Raw genomic sequence first — 16,827 nt, forward strand, 5'->3', positions numbered from 1 at the left:
TCACTGGCTGTTTTGCTTAATTATTATTTGTTATTCTAAACAAAATGACAACCAATGGCCACAAATACAGCATTCTGCTGCCCACATATAATGAAAAGGACAACCTACCAATTATCATATGGCTTATAGTGAAATACATGAAGGCCAGGTGAGTAAAGTCATCCAATAAAATAGACACGTCCGCACAACAAAAAAATTAAGAACAATTGCCTTTTCGCAGCGGCTACGAATACGAAGTGATTGTGATTGACGATGGCAGTCCGGACGGCACCTTGGATGTGGCAAAGGATTTGCAAAAGATATACGGTGAGGACAAGATTGTGCTGCGACCACGTACCGCCAAGCTAGGCCTGGGCACCGCCTACATACACGGTATTAAGCATGCGACCGGCGACTTTATCATCATCATTGACGCCGACCTAAGTCATCATGTGAGTAGAAAGAGATTACATTGCACTGACTCAGCCTAATGACCTTTGCTACCTGTTGTTGACAGCCCAAATTCATACCCGAGTTCATTAAGCTGCAGGAGTCAGGCGACTATGACATTGTCTCGGGCACTCGTTATGCTGGCGATGGCGGCGTATTTGGATGGGATTTTAAACGTAAGCTGATTTCGCGTGGTGCCAACTTTCTGTCCCAGGTTCTGCTACGTCCCAATGCCAGCGATTTGACGGGCTCATTTCGATTGTATAAGAAACCAGTGTTGGAGCAATGCATTGCCAGTTGTGTGTCCAAGGGCTATGTGTTCCAAATGGAGATGTTGGTGCGTGCCCGACAGCATAAGTTCACCATTGCCGAGGTGCCCATTACATTTGTGGATCGCATCTATGGCACTTCAAAGTTGGGCGGCACTGAGATCATTCAGTTTGCCAAGAATCTGCTGTATTTGTTTGCCACCACTTAAGATTTAGATAATTTAGACAATGTTAAATAAACTTTGATGATTTGGACTTTTGAATTGTTGTAATTTTTGTAATTTATAATTTTTGTTTTTTTTTTTTGGTTTTTCTTTAGCTTTTTGTACATCTGGTAAATTGTTTTCTTTGGTTTTTTTTGTTATAGAATTTTACATACAACTAATGAATTATGCATGAGAATTTCTTTAGCGATATTTTATATAATTCAGAATTATAATTTCATTTCATTTAGTTTTTTTTGTTTGTTTTGTAATCTCTTTTTTTGTTTTGTTGTGGTATATCGTATGTGTTTAATTTGAATAATGATAGCTAATGTTAATTGATTCAATTTAATTACTCAAGTTGAAAGACTTTGTGCTGGTTATCGGGATTGCCGTACAATGTGCCGCAGTCATCCTCCAATGCATCCGCATTGCTGTCTCCGTAATTCTTCAAGGCCAACGTCAGCAGATCATTGCGATCCTTGAGAGCCAGCACCACATAGGCGCCATTCGGCAGTATCTCGGAGGTGGTGATCTGTGCCGGCGGTTTATAAACGGCCAACGATTTAGCTGTGAAGAAATAAGAAATATTTAACCATCTCTCTTTGGATTCACCCAAAACTTAATCTTTAATAAAAGAGGTGTCCTACACACCATAAAATTGATGGAATGGGAGATGCTGTCTTTCTGCTTGCTACATTTTTTCTAATACTCTTCTATCACAAGATCTATTTACACAGACTATCTGGAAACCTCTTCCCTTCGCTCACCTGTGCTGAGCTCCCACATGCGTATGGCGCTGTCGCGTCCCTCCTTGTCGAACGACAGCAACACCTTGCCCAGTGGATCCAGTTTAAGGAAGGTTACAGGTGCATTATGTCCAACCAATGTACATTTGCAATTGCCTGTTACCAGATCCCAAATCAAGATTTTGGCATCTTCGAGACCAGCTATAACACATGCATTCAATTGAGAGATGGCCAAGGCAACCGTATTGCAGCTGGGCTTCCATTTCTTGAATAAAGTGCCGCTCTGCAGATCGTAGACAACTATGAAATTGGGTGTCGTTGGCTCATTAAGCTCCTTGGCTACCACACAGACATAAGACCCCTCGTGTGTGATAGCCGACAACGAAGTGACAAAGTCATGATGTGGTATGCGCAGATCGTAGAGCAACTTGCGCTGTGATAGATGCCAGACGAGCAACGGGAAAGGCTTCTGTGTCTCATCTCCACAAACGAGGATGCTAATGAGTAAAACATATATAAAACAAGTTGAATAAATTAAGCTGTTCATGTTTACCGTCCATCGCCGGAGACTAGCAGCGAATTGAGGAAACGATCTTCGCCTGCTTTAAAGGTGGTCACACAATCGCCCGACTCCAGATTCATGAGATTCACGTACATGCGATTGCGCGAGAGGCAGACTAAGTGATGCTGATCATGCTGGCCAAAGTACGGCATCTTCTGGTTCATGACGCCTTTAAGTGTTACCTATAATAGATGAGTTGATAATATAATATAAGAAACAGTTAACAAGTTAATTTCTTTAACTCACCTTAAACTTGCCCTCGTCAAGATTAATGACGCGTATCTCGCGACGACAGAGCACAGCGGCCTCGTAGTTGCCCACAGGACACATTGCCGTCGGTTGCTGTATGCCTTGCAGTTCACGAATGCGACAACAGTTCTTCACATCCCAAATGCAAATCTCGGCACGCTCCGTTGACATTGAAGCCACATAGCAACCAGGCTGCGGCAGATTCGTCAAAACATCATATCCTTTTACTGGAGCAGCAGTTTCCCCATCCTCTGCGGTTGTTTCCTCATTGGGATTGGCATCTATGTCGGCATTGAGTATCTCGAGAAAGGCAAACTCCAGCTCATTGGTGTACTCCCACCACGAGCGTATCTTCTCGTCATCCTTCAGCTCTGAGGACTCTTTGAAGCGTGTCTTTAGATAGTATTTCATCAGCGTATAGAATTGCTGGCCATCGTAGCTCAACTCATGCAGATAGCGCACAAGGAACTCCTTGAGGAAATTGATATGCACATAGCCCACACAATTGGGGCCCGCTAGCCACTCGGCATGGAGCAGATCGTGCATGAGATGAGCTGGTCCCGTGGCATGCACCTTGTTGGCAATCCACTGCAGATCCGTAAAGTAGAAGCAGTTGAACAGTATGTCGATTTTGTGCGGCGCCGGCTTGTCCTCGATCACCGCACAGAAGTGATGATAAGGCAGTTTTAAGTACTTCTGATAGTTGTAGCTGCAGAAAGAGAAGAGTTTAATATAGACTCTCGATATATATAGTTGCGTTTGCTTACGTGGTGGCTGAGCCGGCGGCTGCTCCTTTGAACTCGCTGTCCTGGCGATCGAAATAGTCGCGCAGCGCTTCATGTACCAGCCATTGTTTCTGCGCATATCTCGCCAGGATGGCGCGTCCAAAGCTACGGTCCGCTATGCGTATGTTCTTCAGACTTAAGAGCATTGGTCCCATCAGCCAGCAGAACTTGGACCAGATCTTAAAGGCGACCTGCGCCTCCAGTTGTGTGATCTTCTGAAATACCCCCAAGCAATCGCTCTCCCTTATGCCCCACGGCGACAAGCGCACTATCAGCAGCAGCAGCTCCACCTGATCAGCCGTAAACTTGCTCTCAAGCACTTGCAATATCTTGCTGCTGATGTCACCGATTTCGCTAATCGGCTGCGCCACATGTCCCAGCCAGGCGAGCCACCACAATGACTTGGCATGATATGGCGTCTTGCCGTGGAGCGACTTCCAATCGTCGGGCAACTTTAGTGCACCATTTGCTGCATAGAAATCGCCGCCACCCGAGCTGAGTATGTCGTTCCACTGGCGCTCGGTGAACTGACGCAGTCGCAGGAAGCAGCGTTGTTGGATGCCCAGCTGCGCCAGCGCCGCGAGCATATCGAAGGATGAGTCCGTGTCATCAGTGGCAGCGCTAGCATCCTCATCCTCGTCCTCGCTGACGGTCAGTATCAGTTTGCCATGAGTGCCCAACTGCAGCGGCAACCAGTCGAGCACTGCATCGCGCTGCAGCTCATCCACGCCATCGATGATGAGCACAAAGAAGCGCTGTTGACGTCCCAGTATCTCACGAATGACACCGGCATAAGCAGCAAGTGCCTAAGAAAAAAAAATAGTTGTGATATAATTGATTATTTAAAGGAAAAAAAACTGGTAATTACATGTGGCACTTGGCATTGTTGTCCGGTCTCTAGCACCGACATCTGATTGGCAATAGACCCCAGCAGTGAGGTGAGATCCGAGGAGCGAGCGCTCAGGTTGGCATACCTAAGAAGAAAGTACAAAATTAATTAATGGGTGAGCAAGTGCCTAAAAGCAGTAGTATCTCTTATAAAAATATCATCCTTCTAGCTCTTATATCATGAACAATGTGTTATAAGTTCATTGGTTCTGTCAGTCCGTTAGTCAGTTAGTTACTTCTCAAGAAATAATCCCAAATAAAATAGGCACTCACCTGAGTACAAGCTGCGCTTCTGGCTTCCAGCGATGCACGTTCTCCATGATCTTGGACACTAGCACACTCTTGCCGCTGCCACGCGCTCCGGACACTACCAAAGGCTGTGCGGTAGCATCGCGTATGTAACGCTTCACATCGTTCATAATGTCAAAATTGGCCGAGTTTTGTGCGAGTAGCTTGGAGTAGTGTCCAATAAGCTGGAGCTCCTCGAGCAGCACACGATCCACGCCCAGCGTGTTGTGGGCAATGCTCTTCTGATGATGCTCCTCAAAGATGCCCGCCAACGATTTGTCCAATAAACTCTCAATCACCGCCGATAGCTCATCGTCCAGTATATTCATAGTCGGCAGCAGCCGAATGAGATTCTTTTCGCACAACTGATTCTTAAGCTCTGCATAGATGCGGGTGATGCGACGCAACACCTCTAGCTCCAGTTGGCTGGCATTGTCGGGTGCACGGGAATATTGAGCACCCGTCTGTATCCAAATGCAACGCTTAGCGAGCTCCTGGCTCATCAGCACTGTGTTGTTAATCTCCTGCTCCACCACTGTGGTCAGATACGAGTCCTTCACATCGTCGGAGAACAGACGCAACAGTACCGCAAGTAGTTCATTCAATTCCCCATTCACCTGACTCGAATACGGATCGATTTGTTGGGTGTACAGACGATGACACATCGGCTGATACGAATTGTCAATGGTATACCATTTCTCCAGCAGCAATTTCTCAGCGTCACTTGCCGCACTGAGCACCGAGGTAAAGTCCTGACTCTCGATGGTCAGCGGCAGCATTGGGGTGCCCAGTGTGGAGCCCAAAAAGAGAATGGGTATAATGTAGGCACCAGCCACATGGCGTGTAATCTCACACAGACAATTGGCTGCCTCCTCGTGTCCTCCCTGAGCTTCCAGTGGTGTTTGCGTCCAGCGCTTTACCTCCTGCAGCCGAGAGAAATCTTTTTTGGGATTGCCATTGCTTTGATCGTGATGTGTGCTCCCCGTTCCCGCCGCTGTCTCCTTGGAGCATGTGTCGCTGTCATGGACATCGGCAATGATGAAATCGAATCCCTTGTTTTGGCACTTGCTTTTGAAATGTTTGTACAGACTGTAGATGACACGCTTGTGCTTCTTGTACTCGGTGCTGTTGTCCGCCAATATATAGATCACAATCTTCTTGTCCCGTTCGATCTTGCGACCCCCGGGCGGCGGTTTGCCCTGCAGCATGCTCAGATTGCCCATCCCAGGACTGGCCGTAGCCACATCACTGGGCGCCTGTGCTGCCTGTGGTGTGCTAGCATCTGCAAGTGAGTTAAGGAAGAACATTAGCAGATGTTGAATTTATTTTTGAAGCTTACTTACCCTTTTCTGTGGCATTGGGCTTTGGCTGTGTGGACTGGTGTTGTGGCTGTTGTTGCTGCTTTTGGGCATTGCCATTGGTATCTTGTGACTGCGTCGTCTCCGGCAACGCCTCCACATCTGCCAATGGAGCTCGCTTTTCGCTCGTCTCTTGCGTTTCGTTGCCCAGCAGCGCATCCTTCTTGTCCGCACTGCTCTCTTGATACGGTGGGGAGCTGTCATGCGATATAAGAAAGGAAGCATTAGTTTAAAGTTAATCATTAAAATCAATTGGTACTTACTCATCTGACTTTTCCGAGGAGCTATCCTTGTCCTTTTTCTTCTTCTGCCCCGAACTGCAGACGTTACCCATATTTAAAAATTCTCCTCTTCACCCTCTTACTTATTTCAACTCTGGGTTTAACTTAAAATTGACTAATGTCCTGTAATGTAATAGAATGGAGAAAATTAGTTAATTGATCTCTTTATCTCATTACACTGCTATAAAAATACATATATATGTATATATTTTTGTAAAAACTATGTTTATATATTTTATTTCATTAAAATTTTGAAAACCTTTATTTTTTAAATTTAGGATTTAATGATAATAATAGAAACTTAAGAGCTTTGAACTAAGTAAACTTTCAGCAGCTTTTACAATGCAATTCGACTATTTGGTAAAGCTTTATTTGAAGCTGCTCCAATAAGTAGACTACAAATGTATAGTATAATCTTGAGGGACATACATTTCTCGTATATCCTTAGGTTCAATTTATACAATCTTTATTTACTTTATATTTATTATGTGCTGCTGACATAATTAATTTTCTGTTTATTATTTCTGATTTGTTTAAGTTGCCCAGTTAGGTAACAGTGCACCTATCTTTGTTATCATTTCGTTATTATTTTCATACAAAAAAAAAAATAATCTTGAGAGTGAAGCAATATTGTAAAGTACTTACCATATAATCATATAGATTAAGGACAACTTAGAATCATAACAAATAGCAATGACTTTCTGTACTATAAAATATTTTTGAATTTAAGCGCATATTGGATAATTATTGCAAGTTCTGAATAAACCCTCCAACATATCGTAAACTGGCCACACTGGAGCAGCAACAATTTTGGGTTTACAGCGTATCTCGGGGGACACATTAATGTGTATGTTCGCCTGAGGTCCTCAAGTGCCCCTATATCGATTAACTCTGCTGTGTTAGCATTTGAAAATGCCTAGGCTTGAATTTTATGCCAGGTACACATAAAACACTAGACGGGGACAGGGGCGGTAGAAGGGGGCACTGAACTCGGCAAATAAAATACACACTGTACACGAGTTAATATATTAATTTATAGATAGATTTGATAAAGATTACAACACTACTTATGCATATTAAAGCTGTCATGAGATATAAATATTTAAACTATTTGAACATTTTTGCGTCCTTCCACTTTTCACAACAGGTCAATGACAAAAACAACAAGAAACGGAAAAAGCGGGGAGCAAAAAATAGTGCATTAAATACGTCCTGCGACAGATAGAACGCAAGAGGGAGAGCGAACAAAATGACGCAGAGCGAGCGCCAGCGCAAAGAGAGAGCGTGTGTAAAACAATTTAAGAGAGCGTAAAAGCTCTCTGAACGCATGCTCTCTGTGCAAGTTCTATAGAGATTTTGTGCGTTTGAATTGGCATTGGCGTTAATCAAGTGGCCGCCTGCCTGCCTGCCTAGTTGGGTGGGTGGTTTGGGGTAGTAGGGTGGGTAGGTTTGCCTGGTGGATTGGTGTATTGGTGGGTTCGTTGGTCTGGTCTGGTCTTGGTCTGGATTTTTGTGTACACGCTTGAAAATTGTTGACGCGCAAACGGCTGGAGCACCCGCCCGCAACCCCCTCTTCTTCTTTTCTTCTTTTTCTTAAATTAAATAGTATATTTATTGGATATCAAAATATGTTCAATCGCGCTACATTTTGTTGTTGGTTGTTGCTTCAGTTTGTGCTATAAATAAACACGTTTTATATATAAATTTTAAATTTTTTTTATCTGGCCTTTCTTTGGGTTCGACATTTTGTCGCGCATTTGTCGCATACAACATTGAGTTGTTGTTGTCTTATTTCAAATTTCTCAATAGCAATTAATATGTCACAGCATTCCTTTAATCATCATAATCATGTTCGTTTTCGATTTGAATTTTATTTTAAATAATCTTTTTTTATTTTGCGCATATGCCACTTACACTGAGTTGTGTGTGTATATGTGTTTGAACAAGTGTGTGTCTGTGTGTGTATGCATCGCTTAGTTGGTTATTTGATTTATTTAAATACACACATTTCTCTGGCACTTACTTTTCTTTACGCGCTTTTCGCCTCACGCCTCCCTCTCGTTGCACGCCTTCTCCGCCTCGCTCTGCCCCACACCCCGCACTAATAATAATAATTCTAATAAACCATTTCCACCCACACTGCACTTGCACTTGCCGTTTTTTGTTTTTGTTTCGCTATTTTTGCTGTTGCTTTTCTTTTTTCACTTCTTTTTTTTTGATTACTCAAAGCGCTTTCAATTAATTGCTTAATCAAAACGTTCGCTTCACATTTGCACTAAGACATTTTCGACGCACATACACATAAAAAAAATAGCAACTTGTTTTCTGCTCTTCTTTTTTTTAGCCTGTGTTTTTTTCTTTGATTTTTCAGTTGTGCGCGGTTTTGGGTTAGTTTTTCCCGTTTTTTGTGCGTTTCGCTCCGTGCCGTGCGTCGTTCTGCCTGCTGAGCGTTGGAAAATTTCTCGACGCCAACAAACGACGAAAGCTTCAACGGCCAAAGAGCTTTCACACTCTCCCAGAAGTTCTCACCGTTCTCGTAGGTGAGCGAGCAAGCGAGGGCTGCATTGCTTAAGGAAAAACGTAGTGGGCAACAGAATGCAAAAACAAAAATATGTAGCAACACTTTCGACAGTTATATGAGTCTTCTTCATATTGCGTAGAAATTTGTGAAAGCTTTTACTGATTGACAGCGACACCCAATAGTAGGCTGCATTATTTGCTCATTACTACCAGGCAGCTGATATGATTTAAAATTTAGTTAAGAATAAATACTTAATATTTAAAAAATATTAATTCCTTATAATGCAATAATTATTCAATTCCATTAATAAATAGGAATGCCAATTGGAGAATTCAAATTACATGCAACTAGTCAGATTGGATTTTAAGAATTTAATTATAGTTTAAAAGGCTTAGATATAAAGTTGATTAATATACTTTTTATAAGATTTTTATAATTTATAAAACATCTGTGTTTACTGTTAACTTTTAAAATATCTTAGCTCGGACACAAACCAATAGCTGATGAACCCCTCAACGGATTTATCCTGCATCTCTCAGCGGGCACTATTGAGACAATTGGATGCTGTTGCTCTCGCCAAAGTGTCAGAGAAGACAGAGAGAGCGAAAGGAGCTAAAGAATTTCAGCAGCTGGGCTGCATTTCGTGTTGTTTCGCCAAAGTGTGCAGTTTGTAATTGGCACAAATTTGCTGCAAATTGATTAAAATTAATCAATATATTTGCTAAAAAAATGGAGAAGTTGTAAGCGAGCACAAATCAAAAGATTAATCTCCAAACGGAAAAAAATAATTACCGACAATTGGAAAAAACAAAATTAAAAAAATGAATTGCCTGCTGTTGCAGTGTCTGGTGACGATGATACTCGTCTACACAGGTAAAGGAATACGCTGAAAATAAAATCCGGAAGTTATCACATCAAAGACTAATAGTCAAACAAATTGCGAAATTCCGTTAAAAAGTTGTAAAATAAGTTGAAATGAAATGGATGAAATGCTGTTAACTGAAAAATGTATATGCTGTTGGTTATATAAGCGAATAAGCATTGCGCAGGTCCCAAATCCGAACCCAGACCAACTGACTGACAGCCTGAATGAGATGTGCCAAGACGGGGACGTCAACAGAAAATGGGTCAATGTTTTTGTGGCAAAACTCAGCTTACCCCTATTTCTGTTCTGTGTGTGACGAAGACGGGAATCAAAACAAACAGCGCAAATCCAGGGGGGTGACTTGCATCACTCTAAACGTTATATCCCATCTCCTCTCATTTATTTGCAGTCATCTCTGTACCCACCAGCAGTAGCATCACAACTACATCGAGCATCGCTGCTGCGGCTGGACAACAAACCACTACGGAGATACCGCAACAGGATGACGATGATGACGATTGGGATGAGGGCGACGACTCTCTGGAATCCGATGATGATGGACGTGTTTACAAAAATCCTCGCAACTCCCCGTCCACTGAATGTCCGCGCGATGAGGAGCAGGCTACTCTGCTTGGACAGAAGTGCTTGCGCAAATGCTCCTCGGATGAGGATTGCAAGAGCAAGAAAAAGAAATGCCTCTGCGATGGTGTCTGCGGAAATTCCTGTATCAAGCCAGGTCAGTTACGAGTACACCTAATGCTTCTTTGTAATAGTTTATTTTATTTTCGAATATAGACCGCGAGTGTCCGGAGCTGGCGCAGCCAAGCTTGGGTCAGGTTACAGTTGGAGGACGACACTTTGGCGCACGCGCTTCCTACGCTTGTCCACATGGCTATCATGTGGTTGGACTGCAGAGTCGCCTCTGTCAGGCCGATGGCAACTGGGCAGGCGCTGAGCCAGCCTGCAAACAGAATAGTAAGTAGGCCACTACTAAGTCCTGAAGAATTTCTTGAATTTCTGAATGTTTTTTTCTCCTTCACTTCTCAGTTTACTGCCTGAAGCCGCCACAGATTGAACACGCTCGTAACTCTGCGCTACCCGAGCAGGAGACTTTTGATTTGGACTCGACGGTGCAGTATCATTGTCACACAGGATATGTGACCAATGGATTCCCACGAGCCAAGTGCTTGGCCATCGATAATCAAGCCAGCTGGTACGGACCGGACATTCAATGCGAACGTAAGTGAATTATCTCAAACATTTTCTGAAAAAATCTCTCTAATACTGGAAAAACCTTCGATTATAGCTCGTTCCTGTGGCCAACCTCCAGATCCTGCCTATGGCTGGCATGCCGGCGAATGTTACACTTACGGTTGCAAGATCACCTATAATTGTGGCACCGGCTACGAGCTGGTGGGCAAACATGAGCGCTACTGTCAATCGGACGGCTCTTGGACGCCTAAGGAGCTCCCCACTTGTGTCTGTGAGTATTATGATGACAACAAATATTGAACCACTTTTTTTAATTTATGTTAACTTATTATTATTTCACAATTCCTTTCCCGCACATCGAAAAGCGGATAGCGCAAATGTAACCACAACCCCAGCGTCACTTCCAATTTGAATTCAAATCCGTTGATAAAAAGACACTTAAATTCATCTTGAACTAAACTGAAAGTCAGCTCGAAATGTGTGCGGTTGATTGACCTCGAAAACTTTTCAATGATCCCTTGTTAATAGCGTCGTTCTACTTTCAATAATAGAGTTTAACCTAACATAACCAGAAAAAATAATAAAGCAAAAACGAAAAGTATTAAAAAAATATTCCCAAAAGCAAACACTATCACAATGTTTACAACTAAAATGTTACAAATTTAATTGCAAAAGTTGTTGTTGTTGGCCTATAAATGTTAATTGAATCAATAAAAGTTACCACAAATCTTAAGAAAACTTACTAAACCAAAAACCTACAGTTGTTTTATTTCTTGGCAATGATTCGTGACTTAGCTCTCTGAATGGTCTACCAAGATTAAGATTTGTGGTAACATTTAGCCATCCTTCCCAGGGACTCTACAGAAATGTCCCGTTAATCCTGGAAACTTGGTTAAACCTTGTAGAACTTAATAACTCAATCGGCACAAACCTATTCTAATTCATGTCTCCATCCATCCTCTTTCAGTGGTTACTTCTGTGGTCTGTCCCACACCAGAAAATCCAAAGAATGGCAAGGCTACCTACACCACCTTGGCCTACAATTCCGTGGTCAGCTATGAGTGTCGTTATGGTTATACTCTAGTCGGTGAGAGCTCCAGTCGCTGCGGTGCTAGTGCTAAATGGAGCGGCACAGTTCCTAGCTGCAAGGGTAAGCAAGCTATTCTAATCGCGATGACGATAGAGCTTATCAAATACATCCCACAGAGATTAACTGTGGACATCCTGGCGTGCTTTATAATGGCTGGATTGAGAACATTGAGGCAGGCACTGGATTAGGTGCCAGCATTATCTTCCGTTGCCAGCCAGAGATGTTGATCAATGGCTTGGGATCGAGCGTCTGTCAGATCGATGGACGTTGGCGCAACGCTTTACCCGAATGTTTGGCACCTTGTGTGGTGCCCACCATATCGCAGGGATTCGTCATACCCATTGAGATAACCACAGATGAGAATGGCACCACGATTATCACACAGACAACGACAACAACACAATCTCCGACACAAATCATAGGTGGAGTGGAGAAGGTAAAGCATGGTACGGCGCTGGAAGTCAAATGTGATGAGAACTACGAATTTCCTGTCTCTCTGCTAAGTCCACCGACTTGCAACAATGGCACTTGGAGCATTATTCCACGATGTGTGCCTGCACGTTGCAAGAATATGCCTCGTCCTCCCAAGCATGGCATGGTTATGGCACCAAAAACAGAGCACGGCATGAAAGCGCGTTTCAAGTGCAAGGATGGATTCAAATTGGTCAGTCCCGAGGGCAAGGATGTAACTGATCCGCATGATTATGTACTAACGTGTTCCTTTGGCAACTGGACGGGAGAAACACCGAAGTGTGATGAGGTATTTTGCTCTTTTCCTGGCTACATTCCCAATGGCAAAGTGTTGCTGGTGGGCAACATGGGTCTGTACGATTACCGGCCATATGTGAAGAAGATTGTCAACAATAAGCAGATCATGTACGACTGCGACAAAGGCTACGTGTTGGAGGTAAGTCATTCAAGAAGTTCCTACTAAGGATATTGATCCTGTCTGTCCTATTTTTTAGGTTGGCCCCCCCGGTGCTACTTGCGTGGGTGGCAAGTGGCGACCCTTGGATCTACCGCAGTGTCTGCTTGGTCAGCATCCACGTTTGCGATGGAATCGTCGACGACGTCGTTCTCTGGAGTTGCGACAACTGCGATCCGTTTTTTTGCTGCGCCGTCAGCGTGAACTGCAGCGACAACTTCTGGAGCATCAAATTCATCAGTTGCCTGAAAGTAAAACCAAATGCCGAGGGATTTCAAGTGCACATTTTTTTAATTTTTTACTGTGTTTGCAGGCACAGCTGTTGAGGCAAGGGGACAACGCTTCAAGCGTGGCACCCAAGCCCTCAATCCCTCGGACATAGATCTGGCCTACTCCAAATACTATCAGAAGATCAAGGAACGCTATCAGCGCTATGTTCGCAAGATTCTCGGTCGCAATCGTCCCTACACATCGACAACAAGCTCTCAGGATGGTCGCTGGTACAATCACTACAATAGTCCGGAGCTGGTAATGACACGCCAAGGAAATCACAATTGGCGCAATGCCGAGGACTATCCCGAGTCTTCTGCACCATTGCCGAGCATCCATCACAATCGTCTGCAAGTGGAGCACAACTCGAATGTGGCACCAGCTTCTACAGTTTCGCGCAAACTAGATCTCATCGAGCAATTGAAATCGCAGATTGCAGATCGCAGACGTCGACGCAAACGCAGCACCAGCATTAGTTCCTCTCCACCGCCTGCGGCAACATTACCCGATGGCGATCTAGACACCAGTGATGGTGGAGAAACCAGTCGCACTGCGGGTGGCAAGCGGTTACGTGGTCCTTGTGAGGATCTGGACTGGGATTCGTTTGCCAACATCACCACAGTCCGACCAGGTAAAGCGCCGGGTAGAAATTCAGTGGGCATTATGTTGCAGTTGGAGTGCAATGCGGGCTTTAAGCTAAACATCAAGGGCGAGAATGCAACGGCGCGTTGCATTCGCGGTATCTGGAAACCCGATACGCCCAAGTGCATGTCTGCACCTTGTTTGGTGCCGGCGGTGGAACATGGCAAATACTACAAGGTGGAGCCGCATACTAAGCAGCTGAGCGACAAACCCTCGCTGACACCGCTCTCCACTTACGAGGAGATTCAATCCAATGAGTTTATCACGCTTGAGTGTCAGGATGGCTTCAATATTCAGGTTTGTTGAGCACTCAAGGGTTGGATAAAATTAACTGAGGCTTCATCTCTCGTTTAGGGCTCTGCTCAATTGCGTTGCGCCCATGGCTCCTGGTCGGTGAATGCCTTCTCTGAGTGCACTTCGGTACCCTGCACCCTGCCCAATATACCAGGGGTCATCTATGAGGCAAGTTATCCGCTTAGTAAATCCTGTCCTGCAGCATCCTAGCCTAACCTAAGCTCCTCCCTAGGGCGGTTATCGCGCCGGCCTAACCATCGGTCATGGCAGCACAGTCAGCGTTCGCTGTGAGCTCTCCACCAATGCCAATCCTATTGAGATGTCCTGTCACAAGGGCGTTCTCACTCCCCCCAGCATACCCTGCGAGTCTGGACTACGCAAATCCCGTGAGGAACTAGAGCATGCCACGCCCTCGCCTACGACACACAGTAAAATCGAACACAACGAGCTGGACGATCACAATCATCACAACAACCATCACGACAACAATACGGATGAGCATTCCGACGAAAAGATGTGTGGACATCCCAGTCTAACAGATAACGCCATGGTATACAAGTAAGTAACAAGAGGTATAGATAGGACTCGTATTGAATCTGTTAACTTTTGCAGGAATGCCGATGTTGAGAACGATGGTTTCTTTGAGAGCGGTACCGAGATCTTCTTCAACTGCATACCTAATGCAGCCGGAGATCGTCAAACATGGCGTATAATTTGCGACAATGGCCAATGGGTAGGACGCTCTTACAACTGCGGTAAGTATTTTAAATCTTGTTACATTAATTTATCTTCTAATTTTAATCCTGTTACAGAAAATGGCACATGCTCGTTCAAGAACAATGAACCGAATGTGGTCAGTTTTTACAACGATCTGGAGATACGCGAGGACATTGTGGATTTTCCGCCTGGCGCCACGATCATATCTAGGTTTGTTCATCCCTGAGAATTCAATAACAAAGTCATTAACTCCGCTTCCTACTCTCTTATACTTGTAGGTGTGTGGACATTGGCAAGTTCTCGATGACTGGCAGCCATGAGCGAACCTGCATTCACTCAGAATGGACAAACACAAAGCCTGTATGCTCGGGCTTAAATCAGGAGAATGACTATGCGAGTATGTATTGAAGCTGAAAATAAAATCGTTGGTTTTTTTTTAATATCTATTGATTAATTCGAAACTAAATAAGTGAAAAAAAAACAATTTACAATTGCTGGATCAAAAAAATTCGAGGCTGAGCGATTTTATTTATTGCTTTCTTAGACATTTTATGTAAAATATATCAGCTGAAAATTAATTTGTATACTATAATATATTATATTACTATTATTATAACAGATATCTTGTACAATCGCATTAATAGCACCCCGTCATGAAACTTACTTTTGCAGTGGAGAAGGCACCCACCATCCTTTTCCGCCACAAGAACGGACCGATAGCGCAGAGCAACGATGGCAAACTGATTGTTTATCCCGGGACAACAGTGCACATGGAATGCCTGTGGATGCGACGCTTTGGCAATCCAAAATGGAATGTCAGTCACACTTTCAAGTGGGTAGCATGAAGATCTGTTTGTTTATTTATTTTGTGAGTCGCATTCTAATTGTATTATTTCAATATCCTTTTCGCTATTTGTTTTACGGGGCATGCCAGGAACTACACCGAAGGTTGGGTAACCGAAGCAGATGAGGGACGTGACTCAACACTAGAGTATCGTCTAAGTGTGTTCGATGCCCAGGCGGAGGATTCCGGGATTTATTCATGCATGACACCGGCACGACATGAGCATGCTGTTGAGGTGGTGGTGAAGGCAATCAATTGCCCGGAAATACCAATACGACGGGGCTTGATCGTGAACACAAACGATACGAAGCTGAGCACCCGTGTGCTGTTGTCCTGTTCGAATGGCAACTCGTTGTTTGGCGCATCGGAGCTGTTTTGCTTGCCAAGTGGCAATTGGAGCGCCCTGTTGCCGGTTTGCGAGAGCGTGGAGTGTGGCGATATACCGCTGATGCCGAACAATGTAAGCTCACCGCGCGTCTCTGTGCTATCGCGAGAGGTGGGCGGTCGAGCGGCATTCTCCTGTTCATCGGGTTACGGATTGCGCGGCCCCACCGAGGCCATCTGTTTGCCGACAGGCGAATGGGCGACACCGTTTCCCACCTGTGTGGAAGTGCAATGCGATAATCCCGGTGCACCGCAAAACGGTTACGCCCAAGGGTCGGCACCATATCGTGCCGGCGATGTGGTTCAATTCAATTGCAACCCGGAATATATGATGCAAGGTCAGCCAATAATTGCCTGTCAGGATAACGGACGCTGGTCCGGCGGTCTGCCCAAATGTGTGCAGGCCTGTTCGTATCCCGGCACCGCAATCAGCGGTCGCATGTCCTCCGTTAAATTCTACTACGCCATTGGTGAGAGTATCACGTTCACCTGTGATGCTGGCTTAGAGTTGCGCGGTTCCAAAGTGCTCAAGTGCATGAAGAACGGTAAATGGTCCAGTGCCATACCTACTTGTGTGGCCAACGATGCCCCACCAGGCGGCATTGGTGTTGGCGGCACAGCCATTGGCAACAATAAGCATCTGGCAACCATGGGTTAAAAATGATTTCTTTTGTGGAAAGTTGAGTAACAAAAATCAAAGTGATACTAATACATATACAACAAAATGTACTAACTAAATGCACACATTCGAAAAACAGACGCACACACACTCGAGTATTCTCCAAATACTGGATATTCGCGCAATTCTAACAATAATTGTAATTGTATTACGTCGTCATTTTAATATTAATAAATGTTCAATTAAAAATACGCTTCACTATACAATTCACTCGCAAGTTGGCGCCAAAACTACCGATCTTCTGGTGTTAACTAACAGATAAAATGAACTGCTGTTAACAGTGTCGTTTGAGTCTAACAGTAGAGCCAATATATCATTTGTAA

The 16,827-nt window shown here is 44.2% G+C and overlaps 3 protein-coding genes across 5 annotated transcripts; 2 read left to right on the plus strand and 1 right to left on the minus strand.

The window, feature by feature from the left end:
* Positions 1 to 5: 5 nt before the first annotated feature.
* Positions 6 to 953, plus strand: LOC132787625 (dolichol-phosphate mannosyltransferase subunit 1). Its single transcript, XM_060794801.1, has 3 exons — positions 6 to 148; positions 221 to 431; positions 497 to 953. Exons 1-3 carry the CDS (start codon positions 45 to 47, stop codon positions 905 to 907), a joined length of 726 nt encoding a protein of 241 aa, XP_060650784.1. The 5' UTR covers positions 6 to 44; the 3' UTR covers positions 908 to 953.
* LOC132787601 (uncharacterized) lies at positions 611 to 8,504 on the minus strand. Of its 2 annotated transcripts, none has more exons than XM_060794759.1 (10): positions 8,085 to 8,504; positions 6,044 to 6,184; positions 5,766 to 5,977; positions 4,408 to 5,704; positions 4,115 to 4,220; positions 3,229 to 4,052; positions 2,459 to 3,170; positions 2,204 to 2,394; positions 1,672 to 2,147; positions 611 to 1,471 (listed from the first exon to the last, which is right to left on the minus strand). In XM_060794759.1, the coding sequence occupies exons 2-10, from the start codon at positions 6,112 to 6,114 to the stop codon at positions 1,254 to 1,256; spliced, it is 4,107 nt and encodes a 1,368-aa protein (XP_060650742.1). In that variant the 5' UTR covers positions 6,115 to 6,184; positions 8,085 to 8,504; the 3' UTR covers positions 611 to 1,253. The 2 variants fall into 2 exon arrangements, with proteins under 2 accessions (XP_060650742.1, XP_060650750.1); XM_060794767.1 differs by lacking the exon at positions 8,085 to 8,504 and adding an exon at positions 6,707 to 6,725.
* Positions 8,505 to 9,222: 718 nt separating this feature from the next.
* LOC132795028 (protein lev-9) lies at positions 9,223 to 16,695 on the plus strand. Of its 2 annotated transcripts, XM_060805434.1 has the most exons (16): positions 9,223 to 9,455; positions 9,857 to 10,183; positions 10,243 to 10,422; positions 10,495 to 10,686; positions 10,754 to 10,930; positions 11,627 to 11,809; positions 11,866 to 12,656; positions 12,715 to 12,925; positions 12,988 to 13,883; positions 13,941 to 14,048; positions 14,113 to 14,438; positions 14,493 to 14,635; positions 14,693 to 14,807; positions 14,876 to 14,994; positions 15,270 to 15,429; positions 15,532 to 16,695. In XM_060805434.1, exons 1-16 carry the CDS (start codon positions 9,404 to 9,406, stop codon positions 16,481 to 16,483), a joined length of 4,932 nt encoding a protein of 1,643 aa, XP_060661417.1. In that variant the 5' UTR covers positions 9,223 to 9,403; the 3' UTR covers positions 16,484 to 16,695. The 2 variants fall into 2 exon arrangements, with proteins under 2 accessions (XP_060661417.1, XP_060661426.1); XM_060805443.1 differs by lacking the exons at positions 11,627 to 11,809; positions 11,866 to 12,656; positions 12,715 to 12,925; ... (6 more) ...; positions 15,270 to 15,429; positions 15,532 to 16,695 and adding an exon at positions 11,025 to 11,405.
* Positions 16,696 to 16,827: the final 132 nt, after the last annotated feature.

The sequence above is a fragment of the Drosophila nasuta genome, chromosome 2L, assembly GCF_023558535.2.
Source record: "Drosophila nasuta strain 15112-1781.00 chromosome 2L, ASM2355853v1, whole genome shotgun sequence".
NCBI classification, from domain to species: Eukaryota; Metazoa; Arthropoda; class Insecta; order Diptera; family Drosophilidae; genus Drosophila; species Drosophila nasuta.